This window comes from Dasypus novemcinctus, chromosome 18, assembly GCF_030445035.2.
Source record: "Dasypus novemcinctus isolate mDasNov1 chromosome 18, mDasNov1.1.hap2, whole genome shotgun sequence".
Lineage (NCBI taxonomy): Eukaryota > Metazoa > Chordata > Mammalia > Cingulata > Dasypodidae > Dasypus > Dasypus novemcinctus.
The window spans coordinates 71,876,224-71,891,344 of record NC_080690.1 but is presented as its reverse complement, the minus strand read 5'-3'; the positions used below and the strand labels follow the sequence as shown (position 1 = coordinate 71,891,344).

At 61.7% G+C, this 15,121-nt stretch overlaps 3 protein-coding genes across 4 annotated transcripts; 2 read left to right on the top strand and 1 right to left on the bottom strand.

The window, feature by feature from the left end:
- The first annotated feature begins 480 nt into the window (after positions 1-480).
- On the top strand, positions 481-7,714 carry KLK15 (kallikrein related peptidase 15). Of its 2 annotated transcripts, XM_058280704.1 has the most exons (6): positions 481-555; positions 1,816-1,889; positions 4,388-4,538; positions 5,061-5,344; positions 5,453-5,589; positions 6,240-7,714. In XM_058280704.1, exons 2-6 carry the CDS (start codon positions 1,847-1,849, stop codon positions 6,390-6,392), a joined length of 768 nt encoding a protein of 255 aa, XP_058136687.1. In that variant the 5' UTR covers positions 481-555; positions 1,816-1,846; the 3' UTR covers positions 6,393-7,714. The 2 variants fall into 2 exon arrangements, with proteins under 2 accessions (XP_058136687.1, XP_004452049.2); XM_004451992.4 differs by lacking the exons at positions 481-555; positions 1,816-1,889 and having other exon boundaries at positions 3,943-4,538.
- A 181-nt stretch (positions 7,715-7,895) lies between these two features.
- KLK1 (kallikrein 1) lies at positions 7,896-11,897 on the top strand. Its single transcript, XM_004451989.5, has 5 exons — positions 7,896-8,024; positions 9,675-9,834; positions 11,023-11,309; positions 11,420-11,556; positions 11,702-11,897. Exons 1-5 carry the CDS (start codon positions 7,979-7,981, stop codon positions 11,855-11,857), a joined length of 786 nt encoding a protein of 261 aa, XP_004452046.1. The 5' UTR covers positions 7,896-7,978; the 3' UTR covers positions 11,858-11,897.
- A 260-nt stretch (positions 11,898-12,157) lies between these two features.
- On the bottom strand, positions 12,158-14,173 carry LOC101433091 (outer dense fiber protein 4-like). The gene is made up of 5 exons (XM_071209007.1): positions 14,159-14,173; positions 13,900-14,068; positions 13,458-13,586; positions 13,108-13,304; positions 12,158-12,328 (listed from the first exon to the last, which is right to left on the bottom strand). Exons 1-4 carry the CDS (start codon positions 14,171-14,173, stop codon positions 13,156-13,158), a joined length of 462 nt encoding a protein of 153 aa, XP_071065108.1. The 3' UTR covers positions 12,158-12,328; positions 13,108-13,155.
- Between the last annotated feature and the right edge of the window lie 948 nt (positions 14,174-15,121).

The window sequence follows — 15,121 nt, the reverse complement described above, 5'->3', positions numbered from 1 at the left end:
ATTCAAAAATAATCAAAGTCCTAGACTCAAAGTCTAGACACTAGGAAGCAGATTCATGACCCCGGAACACAGACTTCTAAATTCACACTCCAGTCTTCAGGTCATGAACATCGAACTCTTGACAACCCTGGATCCAGAACCCAAGAGCCAGGCTCCTGCTGCAGGCACAAGAAGCCTGACTCTAGAATCCAGTTTTCACACTCACAGACCCCAAATCCAGATGGCAGCCCCTAGACTCCAGACCTTGTGTTTTGATCCCCAGTTCTCTGCTCTTGCCCTCCTGTCCCCTCCCCCTGACGGAACTGCCCCTGGCGGGTAATTCCTCCTTGTAGACTCAGACAAAAGCTTCAGCCTCATAAATGCTCATTAGACCTGGTCCCCCGCCCCACCAGCCACCAAGGCGTCCCCGCCTGTAAACCAGGCTCTCGGCCACCCCCCGCCCCACCCCCCAGAGCCAGGCAGGGCTGGAAGCTTATAAATTCAGGCACTAGGGTGCCTGCTCCCCTTCTCCCAGCGTCCAAGCTGCCTCCGATGCTGCTGGAGGACCTGGAGGGGGTGAGATCTTTTGAGAGAGGAGTGGCGGGGGCGGGGGTGGGGGGACATAGGGTGGTGGGCCCTTCCCTGGTCTGATCAAGCTCACCCTGGTGGGGGGTGTTGGGGGGGGACACAGGACATCCTGATCTTGGGGGGTCATGGGCTGCCCTGGGGGAGGCGAGTGTCAAGGGCATCGGAGTTAAGTTCACGTGTCCTTTGCTGAGGCTCCACGTTGACCCTGAGCCAGGACAATGTCAAGGAGGCTGGAGAAGGAGCCGCAAAGGAAGCTGGGGTCAGGGAGGGGGCTGGGGGCGGGGAGCCAGCCAGGACGACCGCCCTGAAGCGTTTGTACCGGAACCAAGCACGAGGCCGAGGCCGGATCGGCTCACCACAACCTCCCTGAGGCTTCCTGGGTGCCAGCTCCCGGCGCTGGGGATGCCGGGGTGCTTCCCAACAGTGGGGGCCAGCGGAGAAGCCTGTCAGGTGGGGGGACCTCTCAGGAGAGGTGGGGGTCCGAAAGAACAAATACAAATTCAGAACGATGGAGGAAGAAAGAACTTCACTTCCTGAAGCTTCCTGAAACCTCTCCTGGGCAGTGCTGGGGACTTCACCCTGTCCCCGAGGGGCTCCCAGACCGATGGGGGAGGCAGACCCCACGGGAGCCATCGCCACACAGGCAGAGGGTCGAGGGAGGTCAGAAAAGCCTCCGGGAGGAAGCAGGCTCTGAAGGGAACGGCATGCTGGTAGGAGGAACAGCCCAAGCCCAGGCATGGCACGTGGTGGCGCCAGCGGGAAAATGGAGGAATCGCTGCATCTGGGTTGTGAGAGCCCCCGCCGGGGGTACCAGAAGGGGGCACCACTCCCCTCCTCCAGAGTGAGGCAGAGGGTCTACAGCTTTATCCGGGGTGCGCTGGGGGGCCTCAGAGGGCTGGGAGCAGGGGAGGTCAGGGACAGCCCCAGGTGTAGACAGACCCCTCTGGGGCCCTGCGAGGGGTGGGCAGGGGGCGGGGGGCATGGGAGGAGGCTGGAGGCAGGTCCAGAGGAAAGAGGTAGTACCCTGGGGACAAAGATTGGTCCGGGGGCAGGTGGGATGGGGCTAGTGTCTGGCAGGGTCCCCGGGGGTCTCTCCCTGTGCAGGTTGGGGTGGATAGAGGGATGGGGGTGGCCCACAGGAAATTTTCGAAGCAGTGGGAGGCATGAGTTTGTGTCTGGAGGGACTAGAGGGGTGCTGGTGGGAACAGAAGGGTCCAGCCTCACCCCTGCCCCTCTCACCCTTCCCAGACCTCAGCTCAGCCCTGGCCCCTCCTCCGCCATGTGGCTTCTGCTCACCTTCTCCAGCCTGCTGGCGGCTGCAGGTGAGGTGCCCCCCCCCCAGCATACCTGGGCTCTAGAATCTACCAGCCCTCCCTCCGCCAGGGGCACCTGATTTTATCTCGGTCACCCCCCCCATCTTAGCCACCTTCCAATGTCCCTGAATCACCATCATCCCCCTCCAGAGCTGCCTGGAGACTGTCACTGCCCCAGACAAAGAACAGGGGGCCTGAGTTCAAGTCCTGGGTCAGCTCCTTCTGTGCTGTGTAACCTTACTTCACCTCTCTGGGCCTCGAGTGCCCTCTCTCTAAGACAATTGCAATCTCCCTAGGAGGATTATCCAGATAATGTAGGATAGGTAAAGAGGACAAAAAGCATTCATTGTGCTCAGCGGTCGGGAGCCCAGACCCTGGGTTCGAGTCCTGACTCTGCCCCTTTTTGCTTGACACCTCTGTGTCGGATTCCTCGACTCTCAAGTGGAGAGAATGACAGTCCCTCCCCCGCGGGGCTGCTGTGAGGATTAAACGCTGGTGTGAGGTTGCAGCAGGCATCCAGCCCCGGGTCAGGCTTTGCATTGCCAGGGGTACCAGGCGTGATGCTTAATTAGGGGCACCCTTCTAGCCCCACCCTATGGGGTGGGCCCCCCGGCCTCCTTTGTCAGGTCAAGGTCACCACGGGTGATGCAAAAATCACAGTCATCCACCACCCAAGGAGAAATTCATTGTAACCTGAAGCTCCTGCCCTGGAGAGGGTGGGGTGGACGCCCCTGGGGGTCCCTCCCTCCCGCTGCCGGCCTGCCCTCGGGCTCTCCTTGTGCCCTCTCTCCTCCCTGCCTCCACCCACCTCCGGCTGGGACTGGCCAGGTGTGGCCTCGGTGACCAGCTGTTCCGACCGCTCCCTCTGCCCTTCCCCACACGACAACCTCCCCCTTCCTCTGTTAAACCCCTCTTTGACCACATCCGCGTTCCCTGGCCTCATCAGAGCCAAGCCCAGTTCCCATCCTCGTGGGCAGAGGCACCCGCTGTGGGCATCTGAGTGTGCATGGCTGTGACTGAGGGGACACGGCCACACCGTCCCAGTCCGTGACCTTGAACCATCCCTGTTCGTGTCCTTGAGCATGCTGCAGTGGTGGGGGGGCGGGGGCTCTGGACCCTCGTGCCCACACCAGATGAGTGGCCTTGACCCCCAAGTCACTGACCTCGGGCCTGATCCAGGGATGGATAAATACCTCCTGACCTGGCCGCCTGTGACTTTGACCTTGAGCGCTCAGCCCTGTGTCCGGGTGGTGTCTGGAGGTCTGTCCCAGGGGGCCCACAGCTGAGTGCCTGGCCTCTGGGTGTGTGTCTGCAACAAAGTGGCCTTCAACAAAGATGAATCACACCTTTGACCTTGACTCTCTTTATCTGGGTCTGTGCACGTGTCTGACTTACTTTGGCCATATTTGTGTCCACAACCTGACCGTCCATGCGTACGGGCCCATAAATAAAGCCACGTGTCGTTGGTTAATAATATCTAACATTAACTGATATTTATTGTTACTATGTGCCAGGCATGACAGACAGGTGTCCGTTGTACATCTGTATCTACACATGATGATTGATAGACACATGCACATGTTCTCCCATTTAATCCTTACAACGCCCATTTTACAGATAAGGAACCAGAGGCAAGGGGAGGTCAGATAATTTGCTCAAAATCTCAGAGTCTGTTTGAACCTGGCCGGTCTGACTCTGGATTTAGCCACTGTACCCGGGACCGGTGTCTGTGACAAGCCTTTGGAGGCCTGCAAGCATCCCGGAGTCTCTCCCACGTGTACCCTGGCCCTGCAGGTCCAGATGCACCTGTGACCTTGGCTGCCCAGTCCCACTCTGCAGACGGCAAATTTAGGTCTGAGCTCCTATGTCTGAAGCTACGGCTGTGTGTGCACACCTGTGTCCTAATTATCCAAATTCATGTACACACGAACCTCTGTGCCCTGGTTCTCAAAGCTGCAACCCAGGGACATGTGCACGAATTCCAGCGTAAAGTGCCCTGTCCACATCTTCACCTGAGTTTGCAGGTTCAGTTGTATGCATTTCTACATTCATGGCCTTGCGAGGCTACATCCGTGTCCTTGAGTTCAGCTGAGATGTCCAGACTCTGGAGCCAAGACTGCGTGTCACAGCTTTGAAGGGCCACATCTGTTTGCTGTGACAGCTCAATGGCCTTGAGTGGCTGGTGCCAAGTGACCAGCTGTCTGAACCTGTATCTATGGCCTTGCACCCACCCCCAGTCGCAGGGGCCTCCTGCCTTCCAGCCCTTCCCTCTTCTTCTCTCTCCCAGGATCCTCTAGTAAATGGGGTGGAGGTGGGGGGAAGGCCCCAGAGAAAACAGGCAGCAGTTGTAAAAGCTGGAGAGGAGATGGTGCTTTAAAAAATCAGAGACTTCTGGCGAGACTGGGGGCAGCTGTGGGTGGAGAATGTGGGAGCGTTGGTGCCGGGAATGGGTAGGCGCCTGGAAAAGGCCCCTGTGCTCAGGGACTCTCTACCCCCTCACCCAATAGCCCAGGACAATGACAAGGTTCTGGGGGGTGAGGAGTGTGCCCCCCACTCCCAGCCGTGGCAAGTGGCCCTCTTCGAGCATGGACGCTTTAACTGCGGTGCTTCCCTCATCGCCCCCTACTGGGTGCTCTCTGCAGCTCACTGCCAAACCCGGTAAGCAGGACGCCCAGGGCCCCGGCGGCCGGGCTGGGCTCACAGCCCCCGGGGCGGCCGGGCTGGGCTCACAGCCCCCGGGGCGGCCGGGCTGGGTTCACAGCCCCCGGGGCGTGGGGGAGGCTGCAGGGGCTGGGGTCGGGACGGCCGGATTTGACACGGGAAAAGCCCAGGTTCCCGGGTTCTGAAGGAGGAAGAAGCTAGAGACCCAGTCCCCAGGGCGGAAGGGTCCGGGGTCCAAACTCGTAGGGCCCTGAGAGGAAGGAGAAGCCAGGTAAGGTTCCCTGTCCCCGAAGTGGGAAGAGTCTGAGGCGCTGAGAAATCTGGATTCGAGGGAAGGGCTGGAGCCCGGGACTTGTGTTGCAGGTATGTGCATGCCTTGGAGGGGCAGGGGCTGGGGCCTTCATTTCCAGGGTCTTCAGAGAGGGTAGTAGGAATTCCAGACCCCCAAAGCGTGGGGAGACCCCAGATTGCCCACACTTTGATCTTTCCGTCTATGCCTCCCTCTGCCTGCGGGCACAGTTTCATGCGAGCGCGCCTGGGCGAGCACAATCTGCGCAAGCGCGATGGCCCGGAGCAATTCCTGACTATTTCGCGGGTCATCCCGCATCCAAACTACGAGGCGCGCGACCACCACCATGACGTCATGCTGGTGCGGCTACACCAACCCGCGCGGATCTCCCGCCAAGTAAGACCCATCGCGCTCCCGACGCGCTGCCCCAACCCAGGCGAGGCGTGCCTGGTGTCCGGATGGGGCCTGGTGTCCGACAACAAGCCCGCGTCCACAGGGCACCCCAAGCCACAAGGTGCGTGAGAGGGGCTGCATGTCAGCTCTCTCGTAACCCTGGTATCCTGGGCGCAGGAGGCAGCGGCCAGAACTTCCGGGTCGGCTCTAAATCCACTGTCCTCCCCAGTGAATCTCCCGGACACGTTGCACTGCGCCAACATCAGCATTATCTCGACAGCATCTTGTAACAAGGAGTACCCAGGGCGCCTGACAGACACCATGGTGTGCGCAGGCGTGGAGGGCGGAGGCACGGATTCCTGCGAGGTCAGAGCCACGAGGGGCCATGGGGGAGGGAGGGATGGGGGCAGTTTGGGAGTGGGGTGGGGTTGGACGCGGAGGAGAGTGGAGAGGGAAACGCAGTTAGAAAGGGGGTAGGGGCTGTGAGGTTGGAGTTGGGGTTAGAGATGGGGATAGGGTTGCGTTGCCTTGGGTTGGGGCTGGAATATGAGGTCGGGTTGAGATGGCACGGGTAGGGGGGGAGTAGTAATGAGTGCGGTTTGCTTTTGGGTGGGAAATACTTGGGAGTTGAATGGGGATAGGTTTGGTTATAGAGGGAATGGAGACTGTGCTTGGGTTGTGTTGGACATGAGGTTTGGTGTGGGTGTGGTTTGATTTTTAAGAGGGGAAGACATGGGTTTTGGGGTGAGTTTGGTTGGGTTGGCAAGCCTAGGTTTGCTTTGGAATTGGGTTGGGTGAGTTGTATTGAGTCGAGCTGCGTTGGCTGTGCAAGGTTAGGTAGGACTGGTTTGTGTTAACTTGGGTGGGATGGAGCTGAGCTAGGTTGAGTTTAGATGGGGTCGGCTTGAAATGCATAGGGTTGGATTGAGTTTTAGTTAAGATTGTGAATGGGAATTAGGATTGGGATGGGGTACTGGCAATCCCCTCAAGCTGAGACCCCCCCCTTCTCCCCACAGGGTGACTCCGGGGGACCCCTGGTTTGTGGGGGCGTCCTGCAGGGCATTGTGTCCTGGGGTGATGTCCCTTGCGACACCACCACCAAGCCTGGCGTCTATACCAAAGTCTGCCACTACATGGAATGGATCAGAGAAACCATGAAAAGGAACTGATTCTTTTGGCGTTCTGCCCATGTCCCTGACCGAGCAGAAGCCCCCTTGGGCTGGCTGGCAGCCCCACCCTGAGCTGGGACAGAACTGGGCCACCTCTCAAGACCCTGTGCAATGCCCAGGCGTTAGTCAAGGCTGTCCCGACCGAGGCCAGAGCCTGTGCTCAAGGTCGCCTGTTTAATGCCAAGATAACAGAGAGCACTGATCCAAGTTTCTGTGACTTTCTTCTGGGAACGGAGGGAAATGGGAGCTAGAGCCCAGGTGGGGAAGAGACCTCTAGGGACCCAAGAGCCACTGCCGCTGCTGCTTGTCACCCACTGCCCCCGTCCCTGGGTGAGAAACGGTTTGAAAAAGGACTCTGTTCATCCAATGCCTATGACTGGCTGTGTGACCCAGCAGGAGGCTCAGACTCACTCAGCCTCAGTTTCCTCATTTGTAGAGCAGGGAGCATAGCATTGCTCACTTCATGGGGTTGTTTGAGGATGACATGAGGTTACCTGCACGAACTGATGCGGCGAGGGCCTGGCTCTGGAGAAGGATGCTCCCTCTCTCTGGACACAGCACGTGCTAGATTATCAAGGATTCCTTCTTTTTCTTCAGCAGTTAGTTCTGGGCTTCCTGGTAGCTACACAAAATGGTTAATACTCTCCTTTCCTCAGACAGGAAAGGGGAAAGATTTTCTCAGGTTCCCGACATATGGCAGAGGCCCATGTGAGCTGCTTTGATTTTCCTAAACAGCCAAGTTGATGTGTCAGACGCCCATGGCTTACTGTGGGGGCTGTAAGCGTTCTAGTTCCTGATCCCCTTCAGAAACCCCAAACCGTGATTCGCAAGGGCACTGAATCTTGAGGTGCACAAACCTGGCTCCTGAGACCTACATATTTTACTAAGGGGTGAGGGTGAGGTTTGGATTTTGCATTGAGAATGTTCTTGACTGGGGAGGGCAAGAAACCTGGGACCCCTGGGACTTTGGAGGACATTGCTTTGGGCACCCAGCTCTGGGAAAGGAGGCGTGAGGGGCCACTGGGACCCCCGTATTGTTTGGGGGGCGTTGGATTTTGAAGTGCTAGGGAGTTCACTCTGAATGATTCCTGGAGTTTTGTATTTCCGGATCTGGGACGCTAGGATTGTCAGCCGGGATCTTGAGATGAGCTAGATTTGGGGAACTCGATTTTGGTTCTGCTTTAGTTCTGAAAGCCAAGGTTTATATTTCAGGGGACATAGGAAGCTGTGTCACTGGCATCTTGGCTCAGAGTGGCATGGGGAATGGAGAGTCTGACCCCCACTGCTGTGCTGGAGGGTACACAGGGTTTTGGGGTGCTAAGGCCCTCCATGGCTCTGTCCCCAGCAGCCCCAGGCCCTGCCCCCACCGGCCTCAGCCTCTGGGAATGCATCCAGGATGCAGGTGCAGGCTCTCCCTCCCTTCCACGGCTCTGCGGTGGGTGGGCGGGGCCTGCTCAGCATCTGGGTGCCAGCGGGGCAGGGGCGGGATCGTGGGGGGGGGTGGGGGATAAGGGCTTTTAAAAGACTCCAGGGAGACTCCTCAGCTTCTAGCTCACCGCCTGCCAGCCCTGGACATCTCTGTCACCATGTGGTTCCTGGTTCTGTGCCTCTCCCTGACCCTGGGGGGGACTGGTGAGACGGGGGGAGGACGCGGAAGGGGGAGGGGGCCCCGACCCTCAAGGCTTCTTCACCCTCCATGAGTCCTTCCCCTCCACTAGGCACCCCAACCTGCTCTCCCCTTGCCCACAGTCCACATGACACAGGGCGCCTGGCTCTTCCCTCCCTTTCCCCCAGCCCCTTCACCTCATCACCTTCCACACCCTCATTCCCCCATGAGGCCCCACTCCCGCCCAGGAAGCCCCAGAACTTTCTACTCTTCCCCAGCCCACTCTTGGCCCCCAGCAACCTTGCCAAGTGGCAGAGCCTGTCCATCTCTGCCTCTCTCTTTGTGGGGCCCCAGCTCTTCCAAGGAGCTCCCACAGCCCCAGCGGTGCTCTGCCACCCTGTGGCTCCCTGTGGCTCCGAGCTCCCAAATCCCACCAGATCCCACTGACTTCTTCCATGCAGCCATCAGTGCTTAACCTGGTCCCCTAAACCTTTACAGCTGGCTCCCCAGTCACGCTCCCACGACCCCCAGATTCCACCAGACCCTCCTGCCTCTCCCCAGCCACACTATCTAGCCTGTCCTGTGACCCCAGATGGGCCTCTCACCCTGGGAAGGGGTTTCTGCAAATTCCCAGACCCCAATCCAGCACCCCCAGACTTTTCCAACCACAAACCCTGTCATCTGAGAACTTCCGTCCCTCCCCAAGCTCCAGCCCTTCTCTCACCCCAACCCCTTCCGTCGCAGCCCTGGTGTTTCCCCGAGACCTTCCCAGCTGTCCTGCCTGACCTTTCCCAACTATCTCAGTAAGGTAGTCTAGGAACCCGAGCTGCTTGGCCCCCATTTCAGCCCTTTCTCCATTCCTGTCCTGGTATCACCCCACAGAACCCCACGTCTCTCCAGTACCCTTGGACCATGACCCCCATCCCAGACAGACAGACACCAGCCCTCTGTCTATCCCAGGGTGACATTCACTCCCCCCTCCCGGCCACCCCCAGCCCGGGCCCCAACTCCGCTCCTTAGTGACCCCACTAAGACCCCACTTGGATGCCATTTCAGGGTCACAGGAACCAAAATCATCACAGGATCCCTCTGCTCAAATTCTCCTTACTCCTCCAGTTCAGCTGACCTCTTCCAGCCCCAATTCAGGGACCCCCAAAATCACCCCCAAACTCCCCAGCCCAGATACTCTCTCTTGACCTTCCAGAGCTGATTCCTTAAATCTGAGTCCTTTTCAAAAGCCCACCACAGTCTGGGACCCCTAAAACCCCCTAAGTCCTTCCTCTCCCAGCCCCTGACCTACTACACCCTTGGGGCCCTTCTCTCTGGTTTCGGGAAACCCTTTCCCCATGAAACCCACAGCCTCTACCCCAGTTCAAGATCCCAAACCACCCCAAAGAGCCCAGCCCCCCAGACCCAGTGGCTGCCTAGACGCTGTCCTGGCATCTCCTCCCCTGACCCTGGAGGCCGCTTCGCACCCAGGACCATCAGGAACCCGCAATCCCAGGACGGCTCCAGAATCCCGTGCCCTTTTCACACCCCTGGCCCACCTGCCCGGACCCCCACCTGGGTCCTGGGCCCCCACGCCCCTCCTACCCCACAGCAGGCTCCCTCTCCTGGCCCTGTCCCCCTGCCCCTACCCCCACCCCAGCCCCACCTGATCCCCACGCCCTCCGCAGGCACTGCGTCCCCCATCCAGTCCCGGATTGTGGGGGGCTGGGAGTGTCCGAAGCATTCCCAGCCCTGGCAGGCAGCTGTGTACCATTACAGCAGCATACAGTGTGGGGGTGTCCTGGTGCACCCCCAGTGGGTGCTCACAGCTGCCCACTGCATAAATGAGTGAGTAGGGTAGGGGGGCCTGGGGAGGGGGCGTCTGTGCTCCCACAGGACTGAGAAGGTGGGTACTCCCCTTGGAGAAGCACAGGGCTGAGGGGAGCTGGGAGGAGGGGACAGGTCCTGGTCACAGGGAGGGAGGCAGAGCTGGGCCTGGGGGAGCCCAGAGCAGCGTCTCCATCGCCACCCGAGGCCCCTCTCAGTGTTTCTCTGTCACCGTCTGTCTCTGTGTCTCTCAGTATCTGGCTCTGGTTGTGGGTCTCTCTCTGTGTGAGCACGTTCTGGGCTCTCTCTCTCTTCTCTGTCTTCATGTCTGTCTCCCCGTCTCTGCCCATCTCTGTCATGTAGGTGTCACCCTCCTTCTCTCTCCGGGTCTCTGCCTTACTCAGGACCCCCATCACTACTGCACCCCCCACCCAGGACGGGCCTCAGGGGGACCCCAGACAGAATAGAGGGAATTATCCCCCTACAAGTTTTTTTAGAGGGGAAAGCGAGTTCTCGCATTCCTCTTCCCCCCAGCTCCAGTCTCCAATACAGTCAGTCCACCTCAGACCCAAGGAAGGGCTGGTTTGAGCTGGAGTTGGGTGGGGGGAGGTGCGGGAAGGAGGAAGGAGCAGAGGGAAGGAGAGAGGGGAGGGAGGGTGCTGGGGAGGGAAGGGGACACCGACCTTGGGCTGCGGGCCAGGCCGCCGCCTGCTGGGAAGCAGCTCCACAGCCCAGGGGCAGCTGAGCCTGGTCTCAGGCCCCCGCGCCCGCCCCCCCCACCCCCCCCTCACTCTCGGGGTCACGGCCTCCACTCCATTTCTCATGCGCTCTGGTCCTCCTCTGCCCTTTGCCATTTCGTCCATTTCACTGCTTTCACTCCCTCCACTTCCCCTTGTCTATTTCTCACCGTCTGCCTTTTCTTTCTCCGTTGTCCCTTTGCTCCCTCCATCTCTCACTCATCTCCCTCTCTGCCTTTCCCACTCCCACTCTCCTTTTATGCTCTCTCATTTCGAGTCCACTCTTCTCTGCCTTTCACTCTCTTCCTGTCTCTGCCTTCTGTTTTCTCTCACGGTCTCCCATTTCTCCGTGACTGTGTCTAGCCCAGTCTCTCCGTGTTTTCATCTCTTTTTTGGGATCCTCCCCCCTGCCCCTCTGCCCCACCTCCCTGCCCCTTCTCTCTCCTCTTTCTCCCCCTTTCCCCTCTCCCAGCAATTACCAGGTCTGGCTGGGCAGACACAACCTGTTTGAGGACGAGGCCACGGCGCAGTTCTTCTGGGTCACCAAGAGCGTCCCTCACCCGCTTTTCAACTTGAGCCTGGTGAATGGCCACAGCCACCTCCCAGGGGAGGACCTCAGCCACGACCTCATGCTGCTCCGCCTGCATGAGCCCGCCCAGATCACCGACACCGTGAAGGCCGCCGACCTGCCCACCCTGGAGCCCACGCTGGGGAGCTCCTGCGTGGCCTCGGGCTGGGGCAGCATCACGTCGGAGGAGTGTACGCCCCATCTGACTCCCCGGGACTCCGGAGCCTGAGAGAGGAGGCTGAGGGAGGAGGGGGCGCGGGGCCAGTGCGGTGCGGCCACGGGGCTGCTTCTCTCTGCCCAGTCTCCTATCCAGACGAACTGCAGTGCGTGGATATGGAACTGCTGCCCAACGACGTGTGTGCCAGGGCCCATGCCCAGAAGGTGACAGACTTCATGCTGTGTGCGGGCCACCTCAAGGGCGGCAAGGACACCTGCGTGGTGAGCTGCCGCCCCCTCCTCTCCTGGCACTAGGCAGGCCTTGCCTCCTCTGCCTCCCCTGCTCCCAAGGTGGCGTCCGGGATGAGCCCCCTCTCCCCAGTGCTGTGCCGCACGAGCCCAGGCCTTGCCCACTCTCCCCGCCCAGGGTGACTCCGGGGGCCCGCTGGTCTGCGATGGCATGCTTCAAGGCATCACTTCATGGGGCTACATCCCCTGCGGCAGCCCCGAAAAGCCCGCCATCTTCACCAAGATGATCTTGTACCTGGAGTGGATCAAGGAAACCATGGAGGCGAACCCCTGAGGGCCCGCTCCCCACCCCAGTAAAACCGAATACGCATCCAGTTCTTTGGTCTCCCTGGCCTGTCCAGCCGCCGGCCCCTGGAATCTCGAGCACCCACCTGGCTGAAGCAGGAGCGTCCCCAGCCCTCCCCACCTGGTGTCCTGGGCGTGGTGTTGGGCAGGGAGGGACAGGAAGGGGCAGGCGCAGGTGTGGACAGACAGGGAGCGCCTCCGACCCCATCGGGCAGGGCAGGGACGGAGCCTGGTTCGCACACGCTGGGCCCGAGCAGCCCCGGGGGAAAGGGGCCAATGAGCGTCGGGCTCTGCGAGGGCGGTGGGGCCCAGGCTTTATTGTGGCGGGGAAGCGGGGAGGGGGGTCGCAGTAAGCCGCCGGCCGGGGCCGTCACTGCTGGGCGCTGTCGGCGGCGCTCGCGGCATCCCGGGGCCGAGGTCGAGGTCCCGCTCGAGGAGTTCGCCCGCCTGGGCCTGGAACCTGGAAGAGGGGAGTTAGGCTTCGGGGTGAGGCCTGCCAGGGCCGGCCCGGGGGCGGGGCGGGGCCTAGCAGGGCCGGGGGCGGGGCCAGCCCCGCAGGTGTCGGGAAAGGGCCGACCCCAGGGCTAGTCTGGGGGTGGGGCCTGCCGGGGGTGGGGCCAGTCGGGGGCGGGGCCAGCCGCGCAGGTGTCGGGGGGCGGGCGGGCGGGGAAGGAGCCCGGGGGCGGGGCCTGCGGGGGCGGGGCCTGCCGCACGGCCGCCCGCAGGTGTCAGTGGGCCCGCGGGCCGGGAAGGAGCCCGCCTCCAGGGCGAGCCCGCGGGCGGCCCTGCCGGGGTGGGGCCAGTCGGGGGCGGGGCCAGCCGCGCAGAGTTGGTGGGCGGGCGGGGAAGAAGCCCGGGGGCGGGGCCTGCCGGGGGCGGGGCCAGCCGCGCAGGTGTCGGTGGGCGGGCGGGCGGGGAAGGAGCCCGGGGGCGGGGCGTGCCGGGGGCGGGGCCAGCCGCGCAGGTGTCGGTGGGCGGGCGGGCGGGGAAGGAGCCCGGGGGCGGGGCGTGCCGGGGGCGGGGCCAGCCGCGCAGGTGTCGGTGGGCGGGCGGGCGGGGAAGGAGCCCGGGGGCGGGGCCTGCCGGGGGCGGGGCCTGCCGCGCAGCCGCCCGCAGGTGTCAGTGGGCCCGCGGGCCGGGAAGGAGCCCGCCTCCAGGGCGAGCCCGCGGGCGGCCCTGCCGGGGTGGGGCCTGGCCTCCCTCCCCAGGGCGGGGCCACGCAGCGCTGGCAGCCGGTACCTGTCGGAGCGCAGAGACGCTGAGACGCTCCGGCGGGGTCGGGGAGGCTTAGGGAGCGGGCAGAGTCACGCGGGATTCACTGCCTTTGGACGCGCGCCTCTCCTGCTGCAAGGCCCAGCGGCGGTAGCTGAGCCGCCGCTTGGCGCAGGGCAGCCCCGAGCTCCACATGCCCTTGTGGTTGAGGAAGGACAGGACGCCTGCGGGGAGCGGGCCGTGAGCGGGGGCCCGCCCTGGACCCACCTCTTGGCCTCCCCGGCCCGCCTGGCCCGGCCGAGGCCTCGCCCTCACCGGCCCACAGCATCAATCTTGGCCTCCCCGGCCCGCCCGGCCGGCCGAGGCCTCGCCCTCACCGGCCCACAGCATCAAGGCGCTGGCGGCGCCGCACAGGTAGAAGGTCATCTGGTAGGAGACCTGCGGCCTCGGGCGCAGCGTATTGCAGGTGATCAAGAAGAGCGTCAGGCTGAGGAGAATCAGGAGCCCTGCGCTGGCGTGGGGCCAGAGACGGACACGCGGCTGGAGAGCCACACCGGGGCCCCAGCGAGAAGGAGAGACGGAGGCATCCTCCCCCACCCTCCGCGACAAGCAGGGAGAGACACACGCCCCGGGACAGACAGAAGGATGCCCGGATGGGGTGGGAGGCGATGGTGGGAAACAAGGAGGCCCGCCACACCCCTCCCGCGCACACCCGGACTGAGAAGGAGCGAGCTGGCGAAGGCGGCACCGAGGGGCGCACAGAGGGGACGAGAGGCAGGGGCCCAGCCGAGGGCCCTCCCCGCGCCGCGCCGCGCGTACCGACGCTGATGCCCAGGAAGCTGAAGACCAGGTCGAGCTTGGTGAGGCGGCGGAAGGCCGGGCTGAAGGAGACGCCCATGGTGGAGAGCATTACCAGGCCCAGGCCCAGCGCCAGGACCAGGCAGCCGGTGCCCAGGTGCAGGAGCACTGCGGGAGGCGAGGAGGGGGTCTGCAGGCACGAGGCCAGAGTCACCCCCAGCTCCTCCCCCTGCCCAGCAAGCGCTCACCCCCAAAACCAGATGAGCGGAAGTCTGCCTACAAGCATCTTCAACATTGCCCCAATCACGCCTCTCCTAGAAACCCCCAAACAGCTCTTCCACAAAGTCACCCCAGAAAGCCACCCTAAAGTCAACTCAAGGTCATCCCCACTCACACACTCCCAGTTGTCCCATTTGCCCCAACACCATCCCACAGGTGCCCTCATAATCCACTGCACCCCCACCCCAAGGTCACCTCACAGAACCCTGTCATTTCCAAAGTCACCCCACAGATACCCCCAAAGTCACCCTATTCATCCTCCCAAACGATGCCCCACAGCAACTCCCATGAACACCCTCGAGATCACTGCCAGCCCTCCATTAGAACCCTCAGGCACCCAGTCACCCCCAGTGTCTCCCTGCTCCTGCTCAAGTCTCAACGTCATTCTCCCTCACACATGAGGCCCCCCCCCACATCCTGTCAACCCCAGAGGGCACGCACAAGAAAAACATACTAATAAAAGCACCTAAAACCAACGTGCCCAAAAGCCCAGCTCCCTGGGAACACACCTGGTTGAAAATGGAGATTTATCCACTTTACATTTCCTACCTGAGGAGACTTTCAGCACCCCTTCCCTAAAGTGTAGCTCCTCCTTTTACCCCTTTGTCTACTTTGCCCGCTTTTCAATGCTGCAAGACTGTTTTAGCTAAATGAGCAAAGACCCCATCTGCTTTGCTTTGGGCCAAGAGCACACGCCCAGCACCCAGCCAGAAAGGGAGAACTTCCAGGAAAGCTCAGCCACAGGCAGAAAGGCTCTCAGGGAACACCAGTCTGCTCAGCTCGTTCTGGGAGAACCAAGAAACGGGCAGGGGAAAGGGGCTGTGCTGAAAATCCAGACCAGGATCCGAGAGTTTGCAGCCGCCTCTCTTGGGAAACACCCAGTCACAGGGTCCTGCCTGAGAGCTGCTCATGCCATCCTCTGCCCTCAGTCATGTGACTCTGGCTGAGCCCACCACAGTGCATC